Raw genomic sequence first — 21751 nt, 5'->3', positions numbered from 1 at the left:
ATCTTAATGCTTGTTTTTAAACTATTTTGTTACTGGTAGATAAAATTGGTGACTGAGCATCTGTGTTAACCACGTGCCACTTGTAATCCACACTGACCATTGGTACCATCTTTCCCTTTTGGGCTTCAGGCAGTAGCTGAGTGGGTGGTTTTGGACCAGTTTGGACCAGTGGGACCACAGCCAGGTTCTTGGTGCTTGTGCATCAATTCAAAACTCGCCCAGCTTCAGGGAAGGGTTGCTTGTCCAGTCTAGTCACATCCATCCATCACATCCCTACCTTCGGGTGGCTTTAGGTCCTTGCAGTAATTTTGACCTTGGGAAGGGCGGTGGAGTGGCCTGTGCATTTCCCTACACCCACCAGTCCACCAAGACATCTGTTCAATAAAGCTCTTTAGTCCTATTAAAGCTCATCAGATTTAAGCGCGTTCTTACGTAGTGTAGCGGTGGATGGCCTAAATCATTGGCAGGCAGGTACGAATGCAGGGAGGTCGCTGTTCATGTCTGGCATTCTGCAACGGGCAGCTCTTCCCCGGCTCCTGGGCAGACAGGAGGGTGGCTGGGGAGGAAGGGCACATCAGGAGCTGGGGCAGTGCTCAGTGCCACCTTTAAAAATGTCCAACTTGATAATGAAAATGCCCAAAAGTGCAGCGCTTTAAAAGAAAATTCGAGTATCTCACGACTTAACGCTTGGAGCACGCAAAGTTGTTCCTATTGCTGCTACATGTGTTGTTTTGGTGAGACTAAAGGGCCTGAATAAAGTGAGAACAAAGCTAGCTGTGACGGAATACGCTGTGAGGTATCTTTGTAAGGTGAATTTTTTTTCAAGATTAAAAAAAAAAAAGACCCACAACACAAAAGCCAGAACAACAGTTTCTCAAGAGTTTTGCTATTGAGATACCTTCCCTTACGTGCTATTTTCATTGGTGTTAGTGAGCAGCATAATAGGTTGAAATGGAAATGTGGGGGATTAACTTCTGTCAAAGTTCATAGGAAGGGAAGGAAAAGGAAAAAGCATCAACCAACAAGTAATTGTGCATCCTAGGTGCTATATCCATCTTTTAAAAATAAACAGAAAACTTTTAAAGAAACTTTTGGCACTTTCAATAAAATGCACTGTTAGATATCCCTTCTTTTAATGTATTTTTTCACCCTAACCATAGCAGTTACGATTGTTTTGAAATACTGTTTTTAGCAACTGTAATAACAAAGCATTAAAAAAAAAAATAGTCTTTTAACTGTTGAGGTAGTGACTGAGCATTTTAGCTGCTGTAACCGTACTTTATAGTTTGAAAAAATAATGATACGCAGCAATAAAGAGAGATTGTCAAGCACAACAAAAGCTGTTTTTATATACTGGTTTTCATTAAGTCTCACTCCTCAGCTTCAGTTTCCTTAGTATTCCTGCCAATAACAACACCTGCTAAGTGATTGCTGCCTGCCAGGCTCTGCATCTAATACACTAATGCATCCAGGCTGAAACGGGAGAGGAAGAGACAGCATTTAACAAAGTTTTAGGCCCAGCTTTAGCTTTCTCTCCCACCCTCGGCGTCAAGAAAAGGAGTCTCCGCTCCAGAGCGTTTCAGTCCCAGGAACTCAGTGCAGATAAATCCTCAACCCCAGGTGGGACCAGAGCGGCAGCATCCATCGCGGAGGGGTCCCTGCCCTGCACCAGTGGGTATGGCCCCACCGTGACACTTAGAAGTATATATTTTTTTTTTCTTTTTTTCTTTTAAAAGAGTTTCAGAGGGTTCTTTTTATGTGCAGCCGCTATTGTCATGTAAAATGTTTACACAAAAAGAAATCACTTAGCCCTAGTGGGAGAGCCGCTTACTGGAAATCTATTTTATGGGCTGAAGGAGAGGGTTACCTCTCTGCCTTGTTTATGTCTAAAGAAAAAAAAAGAAAATGACTCAGTCTTCACCTTTAATAGGAAGACACAACTATTTCTTGAAAGGGAAGGTTAATACTAAAACCCTAAGCAGGATATTGAGGGCTGAAACAATTACGGCATTTATGATTAAGTTGAAACAGTATGAGAAAATGTTCTCAAGGAACAAAACTGACCAAAGCACCCAACAAGGTTCAGTGATTGAATTTGCGGAATTTTAGGACCTAAAACTTGTGGGGTTTGATGGTTCTTCTGTTGGGTTGTTTTTCCCCTTCTTGTTTTTAGGGGGAGTTTTGTTGGTGGGGTCTTTTTAAGGCTGGAGGAAATCCTCTCTCCCACCTCCCTAGTACAAACATTACAAAAACATTGAACTCTTTGGTGCAAGGGCTGTATTGTCCACCATACTTGGAGGGTGCTCGGCGTTGTGCCTTATTGCAGTGCAAGAGTTCTTGCTCGTTAAAGTGCTAACTCTGTGACTGAGGCTCCCTCCCCTCTGACAGCAATGATACCTCATCCAAAAAATTACAGTATGTGGGAAACAGGCTGTGTACAAAATACCAGCGCAAACAACTTTTCTAATCATAGTAACTTGTTTTTAAATAGAAAATGGGAACGGGGAGAAACCGTGTCGAGTTTCCATCAGGAAAAGAAACCCTCCCAGCCCGGTCCCTTCCTGATCTCTGCCCTGCACAATCATCCAGGGGCGCTTTCGCCTTTCTAATTGACGCCGGTATTAAGATTTAATAGTTTACCATTCAGATGAATATTTCAAGATGGCAACAAAACCAACACCATTCATAATTTGTTATTCTGCTCTAATTCACAACCGATTTTTCAGCCTTCGCGCTATAGATGCAACAAAGAAAGCAGCAGTGAAGGTCTGCGGCGGCAGCGCAGCCCTCTCCTCCCTTACCCTAGCTTGCGTTTTGGTAACGGCATCGGCAGGGATCGGACCCCGGCTGGAAGAAGAGAGGGTGTCATCAAATAAAACACAGAAAAAGGAAAAAACTTCGCTAGCGATCGAGAAGGTCGTGTTTCATTAACTTGTTGGTTCAGGCTCACAAATGGTTGTTGGAGGTGAAACGCAGCAGACTCGCTGCGTTCCAGCTTTTTGTTCTCTCTTTCCTCACAGACTGCAGTCATGTTTAATTTGGAAACTGGGCTCCTTTGGCAAATTAGCAATTAGAACAATTTTGTGGGAATATGTATATGTGTCATTAGTTTTCCTGCAAATTAATAGCGAGAGCAGAGGTCAGGCAGAAATTTTCCACTTGACTGCAGCTCCTCTGTTGAGATTTGGCACTTTGTTTTGGAACGGCCACAGCTGCTCAAAGCCACAGTCTTCCTTTAGGAACTGTCTTTTAATTAGTTTACCTCATAGCCATTATTACAAATATTACTGCCTCCCCTCCTTGAAATAAAATTACTGTTTCTACAAAATATTCCGGTGACATCTTGCACCACTGCACATTGATGGTGGGGTCACTCGGATGCAGCGTTTAATCATTAGATCACCTCCATAAGCATCTCCTAATTAGAGTCCTTACAATACAATTTTATCTGGTAATTAGCTGAGATTGGCTGCTTCCTCTGTAGCTTATTAGTGGCAGCCCAGCAGTGGGTGTGAATCACAGTGTCATTTGTCAAGCCTGTTAAAGCCCCCCCCTTTGCTCGTCCTCTTCTGTGTTTATTCCTAGTCGCTACCTACGCTGAAAAGCCTGAAGAAATTTAACTCGGTTCAGATTCTTCAAGCAGGCAACGCTGATCTTTGCGGATCCTCTCTCGCAGTTCCCTAGTAGAAACAGATTAAATGTTAAGTTTTAACACACTAAAAAAGGAAGGGGACTCCTTTGAAATGGAGGAGTTGGAGCCATAATGATGAAGCATGAGCAGCGATCTTTCCAACAGCAGGGCCCGGCTGCCGAGCCCGCGCTGGAGATGGGCGCTTAAAATTGATGCAGATTTGCTCACGGTTATCGGACTGTTAAAATGTCCATTTAGAAACTGAGCTAAAATACAGTAGGTTTAATTTCATGGTGAGACCTGTCAGTTGTACTGTTATTATCGTCACTGGTCCTTTTATCATATGTAATAGATGGATAGATGGATAACAGGGAGACATTACTATATACATGTCCCTGGTTGCTGTCCTTAAATCACGCCAGTCAACAAACGGACCGGGCTCTCGGCGGCGGCATGTGGCGGCAGCGCCCGGCGCCATGGGGGTTTGAACAGGTTGCACTTAGCGGTACGCACCGGCGCGGGAGTCTCTGGGAAATCAATACCCCCATTTCACGATCCCTCGCTGGGTTTGCACTCTCCGTCCTTGCCGCAAAGTGTTAAGTATTTCCCGCTGGAAGGCGAAGCACCGTTTGTGAGCACCTGCACGGAAAGATGGGTGTCTGTGGGTCAGCGGCTCACCACCTCCTTTCCTGGGAGCAGTGCCTGAGCTGCCGGGGCACTGTTGCAGTCGTGCAGCGCCGGGCGTTGGTGGCTGGGGCTTCCCTCGGCTTCCTCCCTCTCACCGTCGGGAGGGAAAAGCGATCACAATTTATCTGTCGCTCAGCTGTGCCCTTTCTGGGGGTGATGGGCTTTTTGTGTCGGTGTCCTTTCTGTAACGTTACAGCCCTTTATTTTCCACTACCTTTGTTTTGGATAAATCTTCTTATTTTTAGAAAGAAACGTGGTTTGTGGCTATTAACTCATATGAGGGATTCTAATAGGAGTTTTCTTCTCTGGTTACCTTCATACAAGGAAAATGAATACAGTGCCTTATGGATAAACATGAGATGTTTGGGGGCATAGCTGAGTAGTGCGCCTTGCCTTCATCTGAAAAGGTTTAATGTCCAGCAAAAAGGAATTTTAATCACGAACAAAAGTTGTAAAATTCTGGCCCCGTTAAATTCAGTAGGAATTTTGCTACCGACTTCAATGGGGTCAGGATTTCACCAATATTATTCGCAAAACCGCCTAAGGGAAGGAAATGTGGAAGTAGTCAAAGAGCCCTTTTCCCAGTCGTCTTTTCTGATGTTGTCGTTAAGAGATCGGATTGTTTGTTTAAAATACTTCAGCAGGAGTGACCTATGGAGACGGAGCATCGTCTTTCAAAGGGCGTTGTAGGGCAAAAGGAAAGGGTCGGGGAGGAATGTGGATGCTGGTTATATAAATAGGGTTGTGTATCGAAAACACTTGAGCGGGAGCTGGGTTTGATACGCAAGCCCAGAGGCGGTTGTGTTTTACAGCCTGCTGTGGCAAGCTGCCATTCGTCCGGGGCTGGGCTTCGTGCAGGTAACGCTGATGCCTTCCGCCCTAGGAGAAGAAAAAAGCGTGGTGCCACTTCTGCTGGGCTGAATGCTTGCAGTATTTCATGCGGTGTGATTAATTAAATTATTCCAGTGTTAACCTACTCCGGGCTTTGCTTTTAAAATGGATGAACGGGGGGGTGGGGGGTGGGAAGCCCAAATGCTGAAGAGAGAGATTGCGTTTGTCCCTAGTACGTCCCTAGGAAAGTCTGGCCTTTTATTTTAAGCCTGATGCCTTCAATGAAATATCCAGGAAGACTGATTAGAAGCCATGCATAATGATAGCATGGAAATAAGAGATGTGTGGGGTTTAGATTGTGAGACAATGGAGCTAAAATAAAATATTAAAGTGATTATGTACTGTCTGAGATCTCGTTTTAAGGTTAAGATGAAAATCCGCTATTTGTAGTTCTGGCAGCGGGCTACGTTCTTCTTTTTTAAAATCTATTCGGAAATGTATATCTTATTTCCCTTTACTGGCTCCTAATGGAGATGTTACAACAGCACTTTGTGCTGAAGCAAGCGCTCGGGCTGCGTTGTCTGCTTCGAACTGGGGAAGACTCCGTTGTCGAGAATTTTCTCCGCAGCCCTTAATTAGCCAGAAATGCCATTTGTAATGAAATCCTCGTCCTTCCCTCCGCAGCTGAATCTGGTATCGAGCGTCACGCTTTCCAAGACTGCATCCGAGGCGTCACCGCAGAGCTTACCTCATACTCCCACCACCCCGACTGCGCCCATCACTCCCGTCACGCAGGGACCGTCGGTCATCACTACCACGAGCATGCACAACGTCGGACCCATCCGGAGGCGGTACTCGGATAAATACAACGTCCCCATTTCTTCAGGTAAAGGGGTTCTGGTGGCGCAGCCCCTTTGGTGGGGCAGCTTGCTGTTGCCCGCAGCCCGGCAGCGGCAGGCTGTGATGATAACAGAACAACTGCTCTTATTTAGCAGATATTGCCCAGAACCAAGAATTTTATAAGAACGCAGAAGTTAGACCACCATTCACGTATGCATCTTTAATTAGACAGGTAAGCTGAGCCAAACACTTGCATTTGGATTAGAAAAAAAATATCTCCCTATATGTGCACACTCTGGATTAAATAGATTTTCAAACCTTTGGTATGTAAGCGTGCTCAAATGCTCAAACCTTTACTATAAGGGTTTTTAGAACTGCAATATAGAACATAATTGCTTTTGATTAAGTATTACAATACGATGTGATTATTAGGAAATTCATTTCACACAACAGTGAAAATGAGCCTGTTTAAAGATGGCAAGTCAATTATCACAAGCTACAGTAATCTCTGATCCCTAGAATTAATCTGAGCTCTAAATAATTACTGAGCTTTAATCAGCTAGTGAAATGTTTTGCATTTCTCTTTGATTCTGCTTTATGAATGACTAATAAATTAATATTTCTGTAAGGAAACAGAAATAAAAACTCAAAACAATTAGATAATTCCATTTTGAATTTTGCCATTGAACTGTTAAATACAGCCATTAATCTTAGTTCATATTCTGAAAACCCTCCTTTGGATTTTTTGCTCCAAATATCTTCTTTCTTTCTTTCTTTCTTCCTTCCTTCCTTTCTTTCCTTCCTTTTTGTATTTGGTAAAGTAAAACTGCGAGTGTATTTTGTACTGGTGTGCTCATAACTGATCTTGCAATCGCTTTGCTTCACAAGGCCATCCTCGAATCTCCAGAAAAACAGCTAACACTAAATGAAATCTACAACTGGTTCACGCGAATGTTCGCTTACTTCAGACGCAACGCAGCGACGTGGAAGGTAAGCCTTAGCCCGCCTATGCCTCTTGCCTTTGATATCTGACATGTACAGAATAGACATTGCTGATGACATAACAATTTGGAACGACACGCGGAGACGAAAATTTGGATCGGCAGTTTTGACGCACGCTGGGTGCCTTATCTGCAGGAACAATTTGATATTTGGCAGAAAAATTCTTCTGCCTTTGGAAACCACTAATTGAATCCCTATTATTGGCTTTTATGTTCTGTGTTTATGCCACGAGTTCCTCTGTGTGGTTGCTGCTAGCAGTGGAACTCAAGCCCTTCAGCTGGAACGTATTAGAAAAAAAAAAAAAAGAAGGAGGTAAAGTTATTGTGTCAGTAGAAGATATACTGTTTGTCTTTTTAGTTATGCAGACTGTAATCACAACCACTTTTTTTCCTAGGATCTATAGATAAGTGGATTTCTTTCCTCAATCAATTGACTCTCAACTACATACACAGATCCATTAGAAACTTCCTTTTTTTTTTTTTTAAATCACGCTGCAGAAGCTTATTGAACATAATATGCAAGAAGCAAGCCCCATAATAAGAGTTGTCTTTAAGAAAAATAAACTTGATATTTGGCACTTCAATTTCCTACCATAACCATCTCAGATATCGTTAGATAAGAGGTCTGGGGAGTTAATTTTACTTTGTATTTCGGGGATACTCCTCGCCTTGTATATACTATGATAATAGCCAGACTGGCTTCTGAAGCTAGTGCAATTACAAATTAATGAATCAAATAATAGGACCTTGTATTGCTGTAAAAATTGCACCGCCATACTTTGAGCCTCTCTTAATATAGAGAACTCTGTTGCTCTCAACCAACCTCAAATGACCAGGTAGGACGAATATGTCCCATGCACACTGTTTCATCAGCTCTTTCTGTTTTTCCTGGCTCAGCCTGCATTTAGGATTAATTCCTTCAGAGGATGAAGCTAGAAATGGTCCTTGGAAGTTTAGCTTGGTTTTTAGTAGCATGTTTTGCTTTTAATTCAGATCCCAGCGCGATTTTGTACATTTTCAACCTTGGTCTAGAAGCTCTTAGGTTCAGGAAAAGTCTTGTGATTGCTGCTTTGATTCTTCACTGCAGTTGGAAAACATGAGCAGTGTTTCACTTTGCAGCTTCCTTACTATCCAGAAAGGAAATTAACTTTCCCTGATTTAAGATCCTATTAGACCTGCCTGTCTTTTGCTGCTGGAGTGGTTCCAGTAGGACTTTTCAGCAGCTGCAGGTGTGGGTGCTAAAGTAAAAATCCTATTTAATTCCAGCAGGGAAGGGAAGGGAAGTGGAGGGGGGAGTGGAAGAAGGCAGTAGGCAGCCCTGGCCCTATCTCCTGCGAGGCTAGTTTTAGGAATCAGCTTTGTGCATCACCTAAAATCGACTCCCAAAAACCACGTGCTTCTGCAGAGGAGGAGGAGAGAGGCTGAGCTGCAGACCCTCGGGCTTGCAGAAGGGCAAGGTGTGTCCTGGGAAGGCAGGTACCATTTAGAGACCCCTCCTGGATACCTTGACCTTGTGCAGGTGTCCAGGTCCTGCTTCCCCTACCCAGGAAGAGAAGCTTCACCCCAAGTTCCACCAGCGCTAGCAAAATCGGCAACTGCTTTGAAGTAACGGAGGTTTTCGTGCTGAAGACTGCTCAGATGTATGCCAGCCTTCAGGAACAGCAGGGATGAAAATGCAGCTCCGGATTGGCATGGCGGGGAAGCCCATAGGGCACAGAACAATGCACAAGGGGCTAATTGCAGAATCAGAATAATTTGAATATATACGTGCTGATTTGCGCTCACCTTTAGCTAATGCTTAGGGGGCGTTTGGGTCAGTGTTCCCCAAGTTGAGGGTCAGGGTTTGGTGTGGGCAAGCTTCCCTGAGCTCCCTTTCAAAAACACGGAAGAGTGCAGGAATAAAGACCTTGAAAAAATGAACCTCTCTCCCAAAATGCAGTACAGCAGAGCCTGAGCAGTTATTAAAATAACAAACCCTTTCATTTGCTACATTCAAGCATGTTCAGGGTAATTTTGCTGCAAAAGTGGCTTGCATACAAATATTTTTAACAAGGTAAATATATAATCTTACAATAATAGCTCCTAATTTTTCTGTTAAGCTGATTGCTGGGGGAGCACTGTGAACTGGTTCTGACAGGTCAGAGGCAATGTCTGTTTGCTTTTATTTTTTGGAGTAATTTGCTGGCACTGAGTCGCAGCCATGAGGCACAAGCTGCAGGTGTGGCTCCGAAACCTTGGGGTATTGTTCACGTATAACTGGTAGATAGCAAGTATCCAGAGTCAGGGGAAACAAAATATTTTTCTGCCATGAATTCCTTAAATGTGATCACGTGGAAAATAGAAAGCGAGGGCAGCACTTCATGGACATCTTGCAAATACTCGACTTGTCTGTCTCAACATATTCAGCAAGAGTCCGATCCAGCAGCCTTAACCATCAGTTGCTCATTGACTTCAAGAGAACAAGAACAGACTGTGAAGTATTTCTCCGGCATTAAATTTATTTAAAGAACAACACAAAAATTTCTGCTCAGCCGTGTATTTAGAGACTATTTACAAACTCCGAGGACTCACTTCGCTGAACTTTGCTCTGTGCGTTTGATCAACTGCTGTATGAACTACAAGATCAGCTTTCACTGGGGGAAATGGCATTATTATTTTTACATTTTGCTCCAGACTTGACAGTGTTCCCATTTTCACAGGAAACTGCCGGAGTTACCCAGATGTGGGCCGGCAGCCCTGTGTCGGGTTGCGCTAGCGCGGCACCCACCAGCAGTTGCTGAGCTGGCTGATTTTAGCCCATAAGGTGTGGGGCGTTTGCATGTTTTTCCTCCACCTCAAAATCAGGGCTTTTGCCAAAAATTTCAAAAGTAGTGAAATCTGGGAGAGGTGGGAGGGAACCAAAAAAAAAAAAAAAAAAAAAAAGAATAGAAGAAAGTAAAGGCAGAAAGAAGCCCCCCTGATGGACAGGTTGACTTTCTGCTAGATTTCTGCCTTGCTGAGAAGAGAAGCATATTCAAGGTTTATTTTTCCACGAGTTCACGAGCGGATCAGTGTTGAAAAACCAAAGCGCCCGGACCCTGCCACAGAGCCGGGATTGGGCACCTACAGCCAGAGGAGATGCGTTTGCACTCAAGCCTCTGCTGAGAAAAGGCGTTTCGAGCCCTGACTCTTCCCCTGCATGCGGGACGGGGCTGTGGGGACTGCGCTAGGGATTGCAGAGAAACGGGAAAGTAGCAAAAGACTCTTAGCCTTCCCCTCGCAGGCACACACCACTGCCTCTTAATTTACATGACAAATGCGCTGTGCGTACCCTTTGTTTGCACAGTGATTTAGACATTCATGATTAGAGCTCCCTTTCACCATCCAGACCCAATGTTCATTAAAAAAAAAAAAAAAGACGAGGATGACGACGATGGAAGGAAAAAAAATTGTAGTCTCTTGGTTGCCTAGACCCAGGCCATGTGTTTGGCTGGCGTTATGCCTGCTAACGAGTCAACCAGATTGACTAAATCAATGGTGCCAGTGATGATGGATGGAGTTTGTTCGCCTGCGTATTTTCAGCAAATGGCTTCTCCTGTTTTCCCTGTTTACCGAGCCCGTTTCAGCAGCGCTGGGGACAAGCTCCCTGTACAAATCCGAGTGGCTTTGTAGTGGGGTATTTGCTCAGAAGACTCATAAAACGGGGAAGGAGCATGGCAATCCATTTGAGGAATAGGCTCTCAGCACCGTTTCAGAGGGAGCAGGGACAGAAAAGCCACAGCTTGCCGTGACATAGTGAGGTGTTTCGTTACGCCCGGCTTCAGCAAAGGTCGAGCACATCGGAGGGGTTGGCCGGGCTCATCCTTCCCCGGCACCGAGCTGCAGAGAGGACATCTGAGCATCGGATGCCATGAGCGTGGGTCCCTCTGGGTGATGAGCTGTGGGGATATTATCACTTTGTTTCGGAGAGCCCTCCTCATGTTTTCACTTGGCAGAGGCTCAGATCAGTCAGTACAGTAGTCTGCCAGAAATAGGAGCCAACTTCCATATAAGAGCAAGCCGCTGAGGCAGGAGTCGCTGCCGTGCTGGCCGGTGGGGTGCTGCCGAGCCCCCGGTCCATGCCGTGGGTGTGGAAGGAGGTTCAGCACCTGATTCGCATTAGCCCAGCTGTGGGAAACCGCAGCACCACCAGCTCCAGTGCCTCTCTGCTAAATGGAGCCGTCTGTAGTTACATGAAATCCTTTGTGTTCTTCCTAACTGCTTTCTTTTCCAGGAGAGGAGAAGCTTCTCTTTGCAGAGCATATATATTTGTTTTGAAAATGTTTAAGCAATGTTCCTCATGCGTTCTGTATGAAATGTGCTGTATTATACAACATGCATGCTTAAAATGATGGCTGTTCTCATTCACACTGGAGATAATTGATAAGAATAACTTGAATTTCTAATCTTGGGTTTAAGCATTTATATTTATTTTGTCTTTGCAAAAATAAGATGTAAAGAGCCGGGGAAGGCAAGCGGGTGCGGGGAGGGGAAGGGTCTTAACATTGCAAAATGAGGACTGTCAAGCTGACTGTGCTGCTGTTCTTGGACAATGATGAGCATTTTCTCATAGAAAGTTTTTGAATGTTTTCTCTTTTATACTTGCTGCAGAATGCAGTGCGTCATAATCTTAGTCTTCACAAGTGTTTTGTGCGAGTAGAAAACGTTAAAGGGGCAGTATGGACAGTGGATGAACTAGAGTTCCAAAAACGAAGGCCACAAAAGATCAGTGGGTATGTCCACCATGTTTGAACTTCTTAGCCTAGCTTGGATCATGCTTACAGTTTAACGTAGAGGCTTTTGGCTGCTAGCTGGTGTTAGACCAACCACAGGTGGTTTCGCATTGTTTCAGTTAAGGGAAACCAAGACAAACATCTCATCACTACTGTTTGTATGCCCACCAGTACCCTGACCCTGCTTGCTTGGTGTTTGTTGCATCACATGCTAGTAGCTTTTAGGTGGCAATGCATATTAACCCTCACAAACCATTTGCTTATGCTTATTGCATTTTATTTTCTTTTTCCTTTTCCCTGTATTTGATGTCTGTTCTGTCCCCAATCCCGTGTCCCTTTGTTTCCACTTCATCTCCTTTGCTGCTGCTCTTGTCCCAGGGTGCCATTCGCACCAACCTCTCACTGCATAAGTGCTTTATCAGAGTAGAGGATGAGTTTGGGTCCTTTTGGACTGTTGATGATGAAGAGTTTAAACGTGGCCGTCATATTCAACGAGGCCGTCCTCGAAAATACTGCCCTGATGAAAACTTTGGCGAGCTTGTTGCACAGTAAGAGCTTTTACTTGCTTTAATTTTTTTTTTCTGCTGTTGCTTTGCTTTGCATGATTTACCCATCTCATGTAGACTTGCATTTCACGAAATAGTGACATCACCTTTGCTGCTAAAGAAACTAAATTTTTGGTTGTTACGTGTATTTTGTGTGTCCTACTCTGATAATCCAAATGCCTGTAGTAATAACTCTACTTTGACATGTTTGTTATAGCATTTGTTTATAGTGCAATGTAGACTAAAATAATTATCCACGCTAGTGCAGATATGCTGCTATAGACCTGTCAGGAAGACAGATATAGGCCAGGAAAGGCTTCAGATAAGTTTTAATTCTGGTATTTTCCTTTGCTTTCAATTGTATGCCTTATTTTGCAACTCTTAATCAGAAATAGTGTAAGGTGCTTATAAGACAGAAACGCTGAATTAACTTTATAAAGTTTGAAAGCGCAGCGAGACCAGCTGTAAAGATTATAATCAACAGGCCATCCTGTGTCTACAACAACCGTGCACAAATATTCCTGGGGTTCCCAAAGCAATTTTCTTTGACCTTTACTCGAAGGCCATCTCTCCAGGACAACTGATCCTTGCTGGTCCCTGTGGGAGGGGCTCAGTTAAGACTCTTCTCACCCTGATTTACTCCCACATGAAAAAAAAAAAAAAATAATGCCCAGTGAGCAATAAAACTTTTTGGAGATTTTTTGCATTGGTGGTTTTTATCTAGTTTGCATTCAATGATTTTTTTTATTCTTCTTTTCCCCTCTGGTGGAATCAGTGATATTTAGATGCTCGCAAAACAGAAAGCAGATACGCTTGGCGTTCACTTCCCTCAAATCCGGCCCCTTACGTTAACTTAAGATGACTAAAGTAAGGGTCCAGAGTAGCACACGAGAATATTTTTTTATTAAAACAGCCTTTAGGGCAGCGTGTTGTTGTGCGTGGCCCATACCGTTCCGCTGCGGTGCAGCAGTACCTCCCGTCGGGCCTCCGTGCCCACAGCCCCGAGCTGTTTGGGTTGATGGCATAGGCAGTCCCTCGCCGGGACCGCTCGCCATTTGCCTGGCAGGAAACAACGTGGCTCAAATCCTCTCTCCTCGCGGTCCCTCTGCTCCATTGCGAGGGACTCCGCTGCCAGCGGCTTGGAGAATAATTTGCGTGAAGTGGTATTTAAAATGTCGTGCAAGGCTTTCGATCGTAGCCTCCTCATGATGGACCTTTACACGGTAACTGGCTCCCAGACACGACGAATATTGGAGAATTTCTCCTGAGCACAGCTAAAACGAGCAGAGATGCCAAGATGTGCTACTAAGGCAGGGTAGTAGAACACATGGCGAGGTAACATCAAGAGATAATGATGTTCCTTATTTAGTAAAGGCAATACGATAACCGTAGCCTAAAACTCAGATATTTTCTTTAAATCAAAAAAAAAACCAAAGAAAAAGAGAAACGAAAGAGAACTTGTGTGGAAAAACAGTCTCAGCTCTAGTTTTCTGGTGTGGGAGGAAGCATTACATGCTTGAAACGCTCGCACAGAAGTTGGTTGCATTTAACTCTCCTTTTTATGTTTTTCTTATGCAGTAACCCTTCTCTTATTAAAAACATACAGACCAGCCACACCTACTGCACACCTCTCAATGCTGCTTTACAGGTAAGATTAATGACTGTAGCAAATATGCAACAGAGGCGTGTGTCTTCCCCACTCATTTCAAAATATATTAGCCTTGCTCTAATTAGATATTAAATTTTAATTCCGTTAAACTTTTTTCTTAAGTGCATAAAGCATCATAGTCCCTGGAGGCAAACACATATCAGGCTGCTTCAGCATTAGCTAGATGCTTAGCATTTTGAATATTGTGGCAAAAAAATTAAAAGTTCACTTATTAATATTTATCAGCAGTATCATAATTTCCATCCTCTTATTTCAGAATTTCACTTGAGGCAAAAATACCACAAGTGTAATTACTCTAGCACAGCTATTAATGTGCTGAATGATAGGATACTGCGGCACGTGACCTTCTATTGTTCATGGGTTTAAAGAGAAAGCAGATCATTTTTCCCCCTTTTCTTTTAAGGGCTATTTTTGCATATCTTCCTATTGTTGGTAAAAAATAAACGTCGCAATTCCTATAGGGAAAAAAAAAAGATCATTTTTATTGGTTTAAACTGTACTGTAATTGTAAGACAAAAATTATGTTTTTTCACGATGTAGAAATACACAAAGTGTCGGTGCACGATTAATAACTTGCAGCCTAAAAGTGTGCATGTCTCCAGCCCTTTTTCATGTCCTGTATTTTTTTTCTCTCTCTACAAATTCCTGAGTCTATCTCAAAAACCCCAGGTAAAGTCGGTATTTGCTATATGAACCAAAGATGCAAATGCAATACCGTCCCCTGAATTTGCAGGGGGGCGGGGAGTGGTGTGTGTCTGTGGGGGGGTTCAAGCCTGTTCCATGTAGTGAGAATTAATCCGGGAGGCAACACCGTGCGTGGTCGCACCCCGGTTGTTTGTTGAGAGTCACTTCTCGAGAAGTTCCCTGATGGCCATGGGTGTTTGCTTGGGCAACCGCCTTTTGGGGAAGGTTTGGTTTCAGAACCAAACCCCAAATTATTGGGAGAAAAGCGATGTTCTGCATTTCTTCTAATGATTTGAGTTTATGCAGTAACTTCTGAAAAGCAAATGAAAGCATGTTTAAATGAAGCAACTGTAAATACCATTCATTAGTAACTTATTTTCCCTTGAGTCTTGTGAAGTGTGATTTTTAAAGACTGCTTTGTCTCTTGAATAGTATTAAGATTACAAGCACATTTTGCATTCATGAGGCTGAAAGGCAAAAACGAAATGATCCTGCGTTCCTTCACATTGTTAACTATGTGACTAATTTCAATTAATATGCTTATCATACGGAACTGTTCGTGTTTTATTTCTGAAACACGTGTCGTTGTCGTCATCTCCATCCATTCTTGTCTTTTGTGATAACCTCCAAACTGTTTCCATTTCCCACTTTTCCTGGAAGTGGCGCGTACCCGTCCCCCCCCATAGCATCGTGTGAACTGAGTTGATGGAGAGAAGAGCCTCGGCCAGATTTGCTACCGCTGGTGTGGCCCCTAGAATAAACAGGGGCGAGCAATATTCATTGTGTTGAGGCAGATCCTCGTTTAAGTTGAAAATACGCTGGCAGCTTCCTTGCTCCTCTCCCCAGCCTTGGATTTTGGAGGCAGAATCCTGGCGGGTGCTTGGGTGCTGTACGGGGGGTTTGGGTGAAGCCGTGCGGGTGGCCGGTGCCCCGTCGGCAGTTCGGACCTCACTTGGGCAATAACCTTCCCCCTAGGACACAAGGCCGCTTTACCTGCCAGTGCCTACGTTCAGCCTAATTAATAATTAACGAGCAACGTTCCCCTGGCTTTTGCGGGCGTCTGCAAAGACCGGCTCTTTGCACGTCCCTGGGAGCGCAGCGGCCGGCTCTCCGCAGGCCGGGGGACAGTGTGGCGGGCTGTGTGCCGCCGGGATGCCAGGCTGTGTTTTTCTTCTCCTGCGGGGTGGCAGAGCTGCCCCTCTCCTTCACCCAGACCCCTCTGACGTCTGCTCCGTCTGTTTTCCCTCGCGGCCGCGGAGAAGCAGCAGCTCTCTCCCCCCTCTCTGTGTGGAAGGAACGGGGACTCCAGCTCTCACCAGCGCTCTCTTTTCCCAGCGGGTTGCTGGGGGCTCCCAAAACACCCCCCTCCCCTATTATTATCTTTACAGCAGATACTCCTCGTGTCCCACCTCTCCCCCAGTAAATTGCTTTACTGCAATTACAAGTTATCACTATGGGTGAAGAACTTGAGTCATTATTTTGCCAAGTGCAGGAAATGTGAACCATTCTTTGCATCCCCTAATCACAATGAGTTTGCCGGTTGTTGAATCAAGAAGATAAAAATAATCCTCCCCGTTAGAATAGCTTTAGTAATCACGTGTGACACATAGGGCTGCGCATGGAGAGGTCAACGTAAGGAAGAATAAAAGGGGCCGTGCTCCTGAAGATGCTGCAGCCAGGGCTGGTCGTGCCCCCCCTTCCCATCCCGGTCTCTGGCTGTGCTTGCCTGGGAACAACTCCACCGGCTCGGATGGCAGCAAGCAAGGAGTTTTGTCCCATGAATTAGGAGCAGGCGAGAGAGCGTTCGGGGGGGAGTACGTTTGCATGAATTCCCCTCCCACGGGCAGCGTTTGCATCATGCAGACCTGGAGCCTGATGGATTTTTTGGCTCCGCAGCCTGCTGACCTTCCCCCGGAGCAGGTCGAGCGCTGCCGAGCCAGCCTCTGTGGCTTTCCGGCACTGACACGGCTCAGAGGGCTGCAGATGATGTCAGCCGGATCCAGCTGGGATGGGTGAAATGGTTAAACGTCCTTTGAGTCCCTGGGCGCTACAGCCTTGGAAAGCCGTGCGTCCCGTCCCCGCCAAACGCTGGGCTCCTCCGGGGCTTGGGGCTTCTGCGCTCCCACCGCTGCCATGCCGGGCACAGGACTGTGCCGTCAACATGAGCTAATGCTGACACACAGTAAATATTAGCAGGCAGAACGGTGGGAATCAGAAGGAAAATATTTAACAGTTCATTCTCTTCCTACGAAGATTTCCATTTAGAAAGTTAGCTCCAGTGTGCCTCTGCATGGTATTTAGAACAAGGAAAAATCGAAATAAAATGGTCACATCTGTAATAGCTAAGGTAAGAGCTGAGTTGCTGAGGCTTGAAAAATTTCACATGGACTGGTTCAGCACTCAGAATGGTGCAACTCGGACTGATTCAGTTAGCGCTGACCGCAGCTTCGCACTTGTGTCAGGAGAAAAACCAAACTCAGTAACGCCGCCCTCCCGCTTGGTGCCCGTTCGCTCTGGTAGGAAGGAGTTATCAGCGGAGCGACTACTAATTTTTTTTTCCTGTTTCATTAAAAACAAAACCCACACCCAGACCTAAGCCACAGAAAAACCCAAAGCCCCAAACATAATTTTGCAAAATGAAAATAGGAAAAGAACATTTTATTTTTTCCAGGGGGTGTAATTCCAAATAGGGAATGGAAAGCTCCATCCTCTCACAAGCCAATACAGCTATATATGCTTAAAGCCAGATGTAAATGATGTTAAATTTCCCTTGGTGGAATCGGGGTAATACCTATCAGAAAGCACAGTATTTAAAAAAACGGTAATTGCATTTAATGTAAATGTGGAGAATGTTTTGGAATAAGTGAACGTCTTGTACAACGTATAAAAACGTTAGTCATGGCTCTTCATATATTTGTTTGTGTCCTTGGCAGGCTTCAATGGCTGAGAACAGTATACCTCTATACACTACTGCTTCCATGGGAAATCCCACTCTGGGCAATTTAGCCAACGCGATGAGGGAAGAGCTTAATGGTGCAATGGAGCATACGAACAGTAACGGGAGTGACAGTAGTCCAGGACGTTCCCCTATGCAAGCAATGTAAGTACAGCAGAGGTGTGTGCGTGGCTCTAGGCGTTGTCTTACCGTCTGCTGAAGTGTGGCTTTGGAGGCCTTCACGGTTTGTTCCTGAGGTTCATGGATGGAGCAGCAAGAGCAGACACCTCCATTTGGGGACATGGTTAGGTTGGTTATAACATAAAAGGGCCATTTACCAATTTCCAGATAAAACCGATCAGCTCAATCCAGTCCAACGGGCACACAGACCTATAAACTTAGGAACTTGTTTGCAATTCTCTTCTTTAAAACTTGCAAAAACCTCATAGACAGCTGCTTTCTTGGAGAAAAAAAAATCTTATTTCTCTCCCCTTTGGTCCACGCGACAAGCGCGTCAGTGGGGCAGAGCTGGAAAATGGGCTTGTTTGGCGGTTCTAAAGAAACCACTCGACGCCCAACGGTCTTGCTAAGCATTAACGATGGCACACGTGAAGTTCTGTGTGATTTATAGATTGCTCTTAAAATATCAAAAGGAAAATTAATAGGAGCATTATAGCAACAGACGGGAGTATAACGAGTGCATATATAACCGCATGAAGTAATGGGGGATTGCCATCCCTGCTCAACGTGAATGGCACCTGGGCAGCGAGCTGGCACAGGAAAGGGTAAGGCAGGAAGGGTGTGATGCCCCGATGGGTGTGTTCGGTATTTATGGGGTGACGGAGTGAGTTTGCAAAGCTATAAATTCCCCCCTCCCCTCAAATTACATACCGGGTAATTGGCAACTGGCGAGGAAGCCGGAGTTTATAAGTCTTGTAGTTCTCTAAAAACTCTGCGGAGCGGTTGGCTACCTGTGCGAGTGACCGCCTGCAAGAGCCGCGCTGCCTTTCTTCTGCCTGTGCCTTAAAACGGGCTGTAAAATTACTGGCTGATTTGCCACGGCTCACATTACGCATTAAAAAGAGAACTAATTTGTAGTTTTTTACTTCAAAGTAATTTGAATAAGGGATTTGCAAAAGTAAGTCTAAATCAAAAAGTAGAAAAACGTTAACCTAATACCACAATAGTAATTAGTTGTGAAACTAATTAGCATTTAATGGCAAAAAAGTTTCCCACCTGCATAATGTGTTGTCAGAGGGGAGGGGGCACGAAGGAATCGGAGGCTCTGGATACTTTGATATTGCAGCATTTTAAATCAGTGCACAAAGTGCTTTGAAAAAAAAAAAAAACTCTTTAAAGATGGCAACATTCATTTTTAATTAATAATTAATTTAAAATTGTCTTTTACCATTTACTTCAAAACATTCAAATAACGTGTTTAGCTTTTCCAGTGATTGTTTGTGCAGCATTAATTATCTCTCCCAAAGTAGCGCTCCATGACACACTTTCCGTCTCTCACAAACGGATTCATCTTGAGGCAGTTTTAGTCACAATTTGTTATCCTCTGCCTGTGACCACGTAGGGCCGGCATGAAGGAGGAGTGGGGGGACGTGGCTTTTCTCCAGAAACAAGACTTCTCCCAAGGGTTTCTCCTGGCCTAACAGACAGGGATGAACGTGTATGATGTTGCGTTAATCCAAGTAATTATTTTTTTGCAAGTTCAAGGCTAGCGTAGTTCACGCACTTCTCATTTCACCTAAGGTTTCATTGTCTTTGAAGAGACTGCGAGGAAGGGAAAATAACCAAGTTAAGACAGGCTAGGACATCTTCCAGAACTGTGCATAGCCGTGGCCTTTGTTGCACTTAATAATCATCTCTTAGCACATTGATACCCAGGTGAGGGGCGCAGAACAACTACTGGAGAGAGAGGAGGACGGGGGGAGAGATGCCTCATTTTCATTATTCACCAGAAAATCCAATTTTCTGTTGTAATATGGAAATGATTGTTTCCTGAGTGTTTTCATTTTCTCAGAATTGATAATATATGTGTTCTCTGCTGAAAATTTCTTTTTGCTTAAGTAAAACGTGGCCGGGTGATGTTCCAATACCAGCCTCTGAGCTTCCCCATTAAAATGGTGTTTCTAAGTAGTGTGAAGGGATCTAAAGCCAGAACACCATTCACACCTCGCGGGGTTTACCCTGTTTACTAAACAAAATCACGAGGCAACAGCAGATTTCCAGACGCCGTGCAACCTCTTACTTTCCGTAAGCCTGCTTTGTTAATGACGCTTTCAGTTTTTTTCTTGGAACAGATTTCCTTGTCATAATGCAAATTATTTTTTAAACAATTTCAGTATATTAGAATAAATCAAGCTTTAAACTTTATTGTAAGGTTTAAAGGACCTTGTTAACATGACAGCTAAGAACTCTAACACTTTAGCTGAAGTCTTATTACCGCTCATTCGTTTCCTTTTTATGACACATTGAACCACGGCTAGGGTTGTTTTTTTTTTTCCCTTCTCTCTCCCTCCTTTTGAAACACTAGAAAGTAGTCGCATAATTACAGCTTGGGGACATAACACTTTCATCCTGATATGCTCCAAAGGTAGCCACAAAGCAAACTACTCCACGCTGTGTGCACCACCAGAACTCAGTGCCTTTAAACAACAGTCAGCTTTATTAAAAACTCCTCTGTTCCCAGAGTGGACAAACAAAAGAATTACTCAGATGTGAAAAGAAGGGGAATCTGTGTTCAGCAAGGTTATTTATTGTTAACCCCTTCTGGAGGCTTAGGCATCTGCTTAAAAGGAATGTGCTGAAATTCTGCTACTATAAAGAAGAAATGGGAAACCCTTTCTTTTTTTTCCTGCCCCCCCCTTTTTTTTCTTTTTGCCTAGCCCAGCATTTACCTTCTCTGTAATTCAAGAGACTGAATTCTTTAGTCTCTAAAGGAAGTTTTCCTTCCCCGGTTTGGGGTTTTGGTGAGGTGGTAAATAGAGGTTGAGACTTACTTGAGAGAGGTGAAGGTCTCCCTTTGCCTTTGAGCTTATTTAAGCTTATTTATTTCAGTCACTCCGAAATGTTTGAGCAAAATCACAGATTCAGTAAGGTTTCCTCCTCACCTGCCGCTTTGTGGTTACAACCGACAGAGTACACAGGGAGCTGGATTTTTTTGTTGTTGTTTTCCATGCAGATCTCTCCCCGGGGTGGGGTGTGTTACCCAGATAACCCCCTTAATTTGGGGGATGGAGTTTTTGCCAAGCCCGCTGTCTGATGTTCGTCCAGCACGTGAGCTGCTGGAGGAGGCTGGCGTGGCTGTGCCTCCCTGGGGCTTGGTGGCCCTCTGCGGCTTTTTCTCGCTCAGGGTCGAGCAGCCCTTTTCACAACTTGCTGCTTGCTTTGCTTTTCACTCCTGAAGTTTTGGCAGTTTGACTTCTGGGAACCACACCAAACCTCAGAGAGAAACTCGGTTAAAACCACCTGGTTTCACCTGCTTTCCTAACAAAACCAGAAGAGGGGCAGAGTTTGCTTTGGAAAGGTTTGGGGACCTTTGAAGGAGCTTTCACAGCGTTTCGAGTGGTTGCAAGCGCAGTGGGTACCTATCTCACCTGCTGGCACCCAGTAACTTCTGCCCTCTGGCCGAGCACGAGGTGCTGCGGGGATGCGGTGGGACACGGGGACGTGGCCCCTGAGCAGCCTTTGGAGAAACTCCCGTCCATGTGCCAAGGCCACCTCTGCCGCACACCATGTGCGTTCTCCTCTCTCCTTTGAAAATTGCCCATCTGTGTTTTCAAAAATAAGACTTTTAAAAAAAAAAATAGCCCGGCAGCAGCATCGAAACCAGAAAGCCGACAAGCGCAACTTTTTAATTAAAACAGCAGTAAAAAAGATCACTGCCGTAAAGGCCGAGTAGCACACGCTTTATCCGTCTCTATGTGTAGCCGCTCTTTCCCCTTTTTTCTTCTGTTTTTCATTTCATGTTTTCTCCCAAGTGAGGCCCCCACAGCCTATTCATAATGTAAGTTTTTCTAGTTGCAAATAATCTGCATGGTTTCATGTTGGCTCAGGCCCCGAGCCGCCAGGACGGTTAGCACATGCACACCTCTGAGATGACGATCTGCTCACAAGACTTTTTATGTGCTTAAGCTAATTCTTAACCTCTGATATTTGAATCGTC

The 21751-nt window shown here is 44.5% G+C and overlaps 1 protein-coding gene across 9 annotated transcripts in view; it reads left to right on the top strand.

Annotated features, from left to right (window-relative positions):
• FOXP1 (forkhead box P1) overlaps positions 1 to 21751 on the top strand; it is a 165321-nt gene that overhangs the window by 141532 nt on the left and 2038 nt on the right. For 4 of the 9 annotated variants that reach the window (XM_059823389.1, XM_059823396.1, XM_059823392.1 and 1 more), the window contains 6 exons: positions 5834 to 6035; positions 6145 to 6221; positions 6878 to 6979; positions 11620 to 11741; positions 13865 to 13934; positions 17573 to 17739. In XM_059823389.1, the coding sequence (XP_059679372.1) occupies positions 5834 to 6035; positions 6145 to 6221; positions 6878 to 6979; positions 11620 to 11741; positions 13865 to 13934; positions 17573 to 17739 (740 nt within the window). Of the gene's footprint in view, positions 1 to 5833; positions 6036 to 6141; positions 6222 to 6877; positions 6980 to 11619; positions 11742 to 12119; positions 12290 to 13864; positions 13935 to 17572; positions 17740 to 21751 lie in introns of all 9 variants that reach the window. The other 5 variants (XM_059823387.1, XM_059823394.1, XM_059823388.1 and 2 more) reach the window with 2 other exon arrangements.

The sequence above is a fragment of the Gavia stellata genome, chromosome 12 (assembly GCF_030936135.1).
Source record: "Gavia stellata isolate bGavSte3 chromosome 12, bGavSte3.hap2, whole genome shotgun sequence".
Lineage (NCBI taxonomy): Eukaryota > Metazoa > Chordata > Aves > Gaviiformes > Gaviidae > Gavia > Gavia stellata.
The sequence above is the reverse complement of the archived record's forward strand: the minus strand, read 5'-3'. Positions and strand labels throughout refer to the sequence as shown.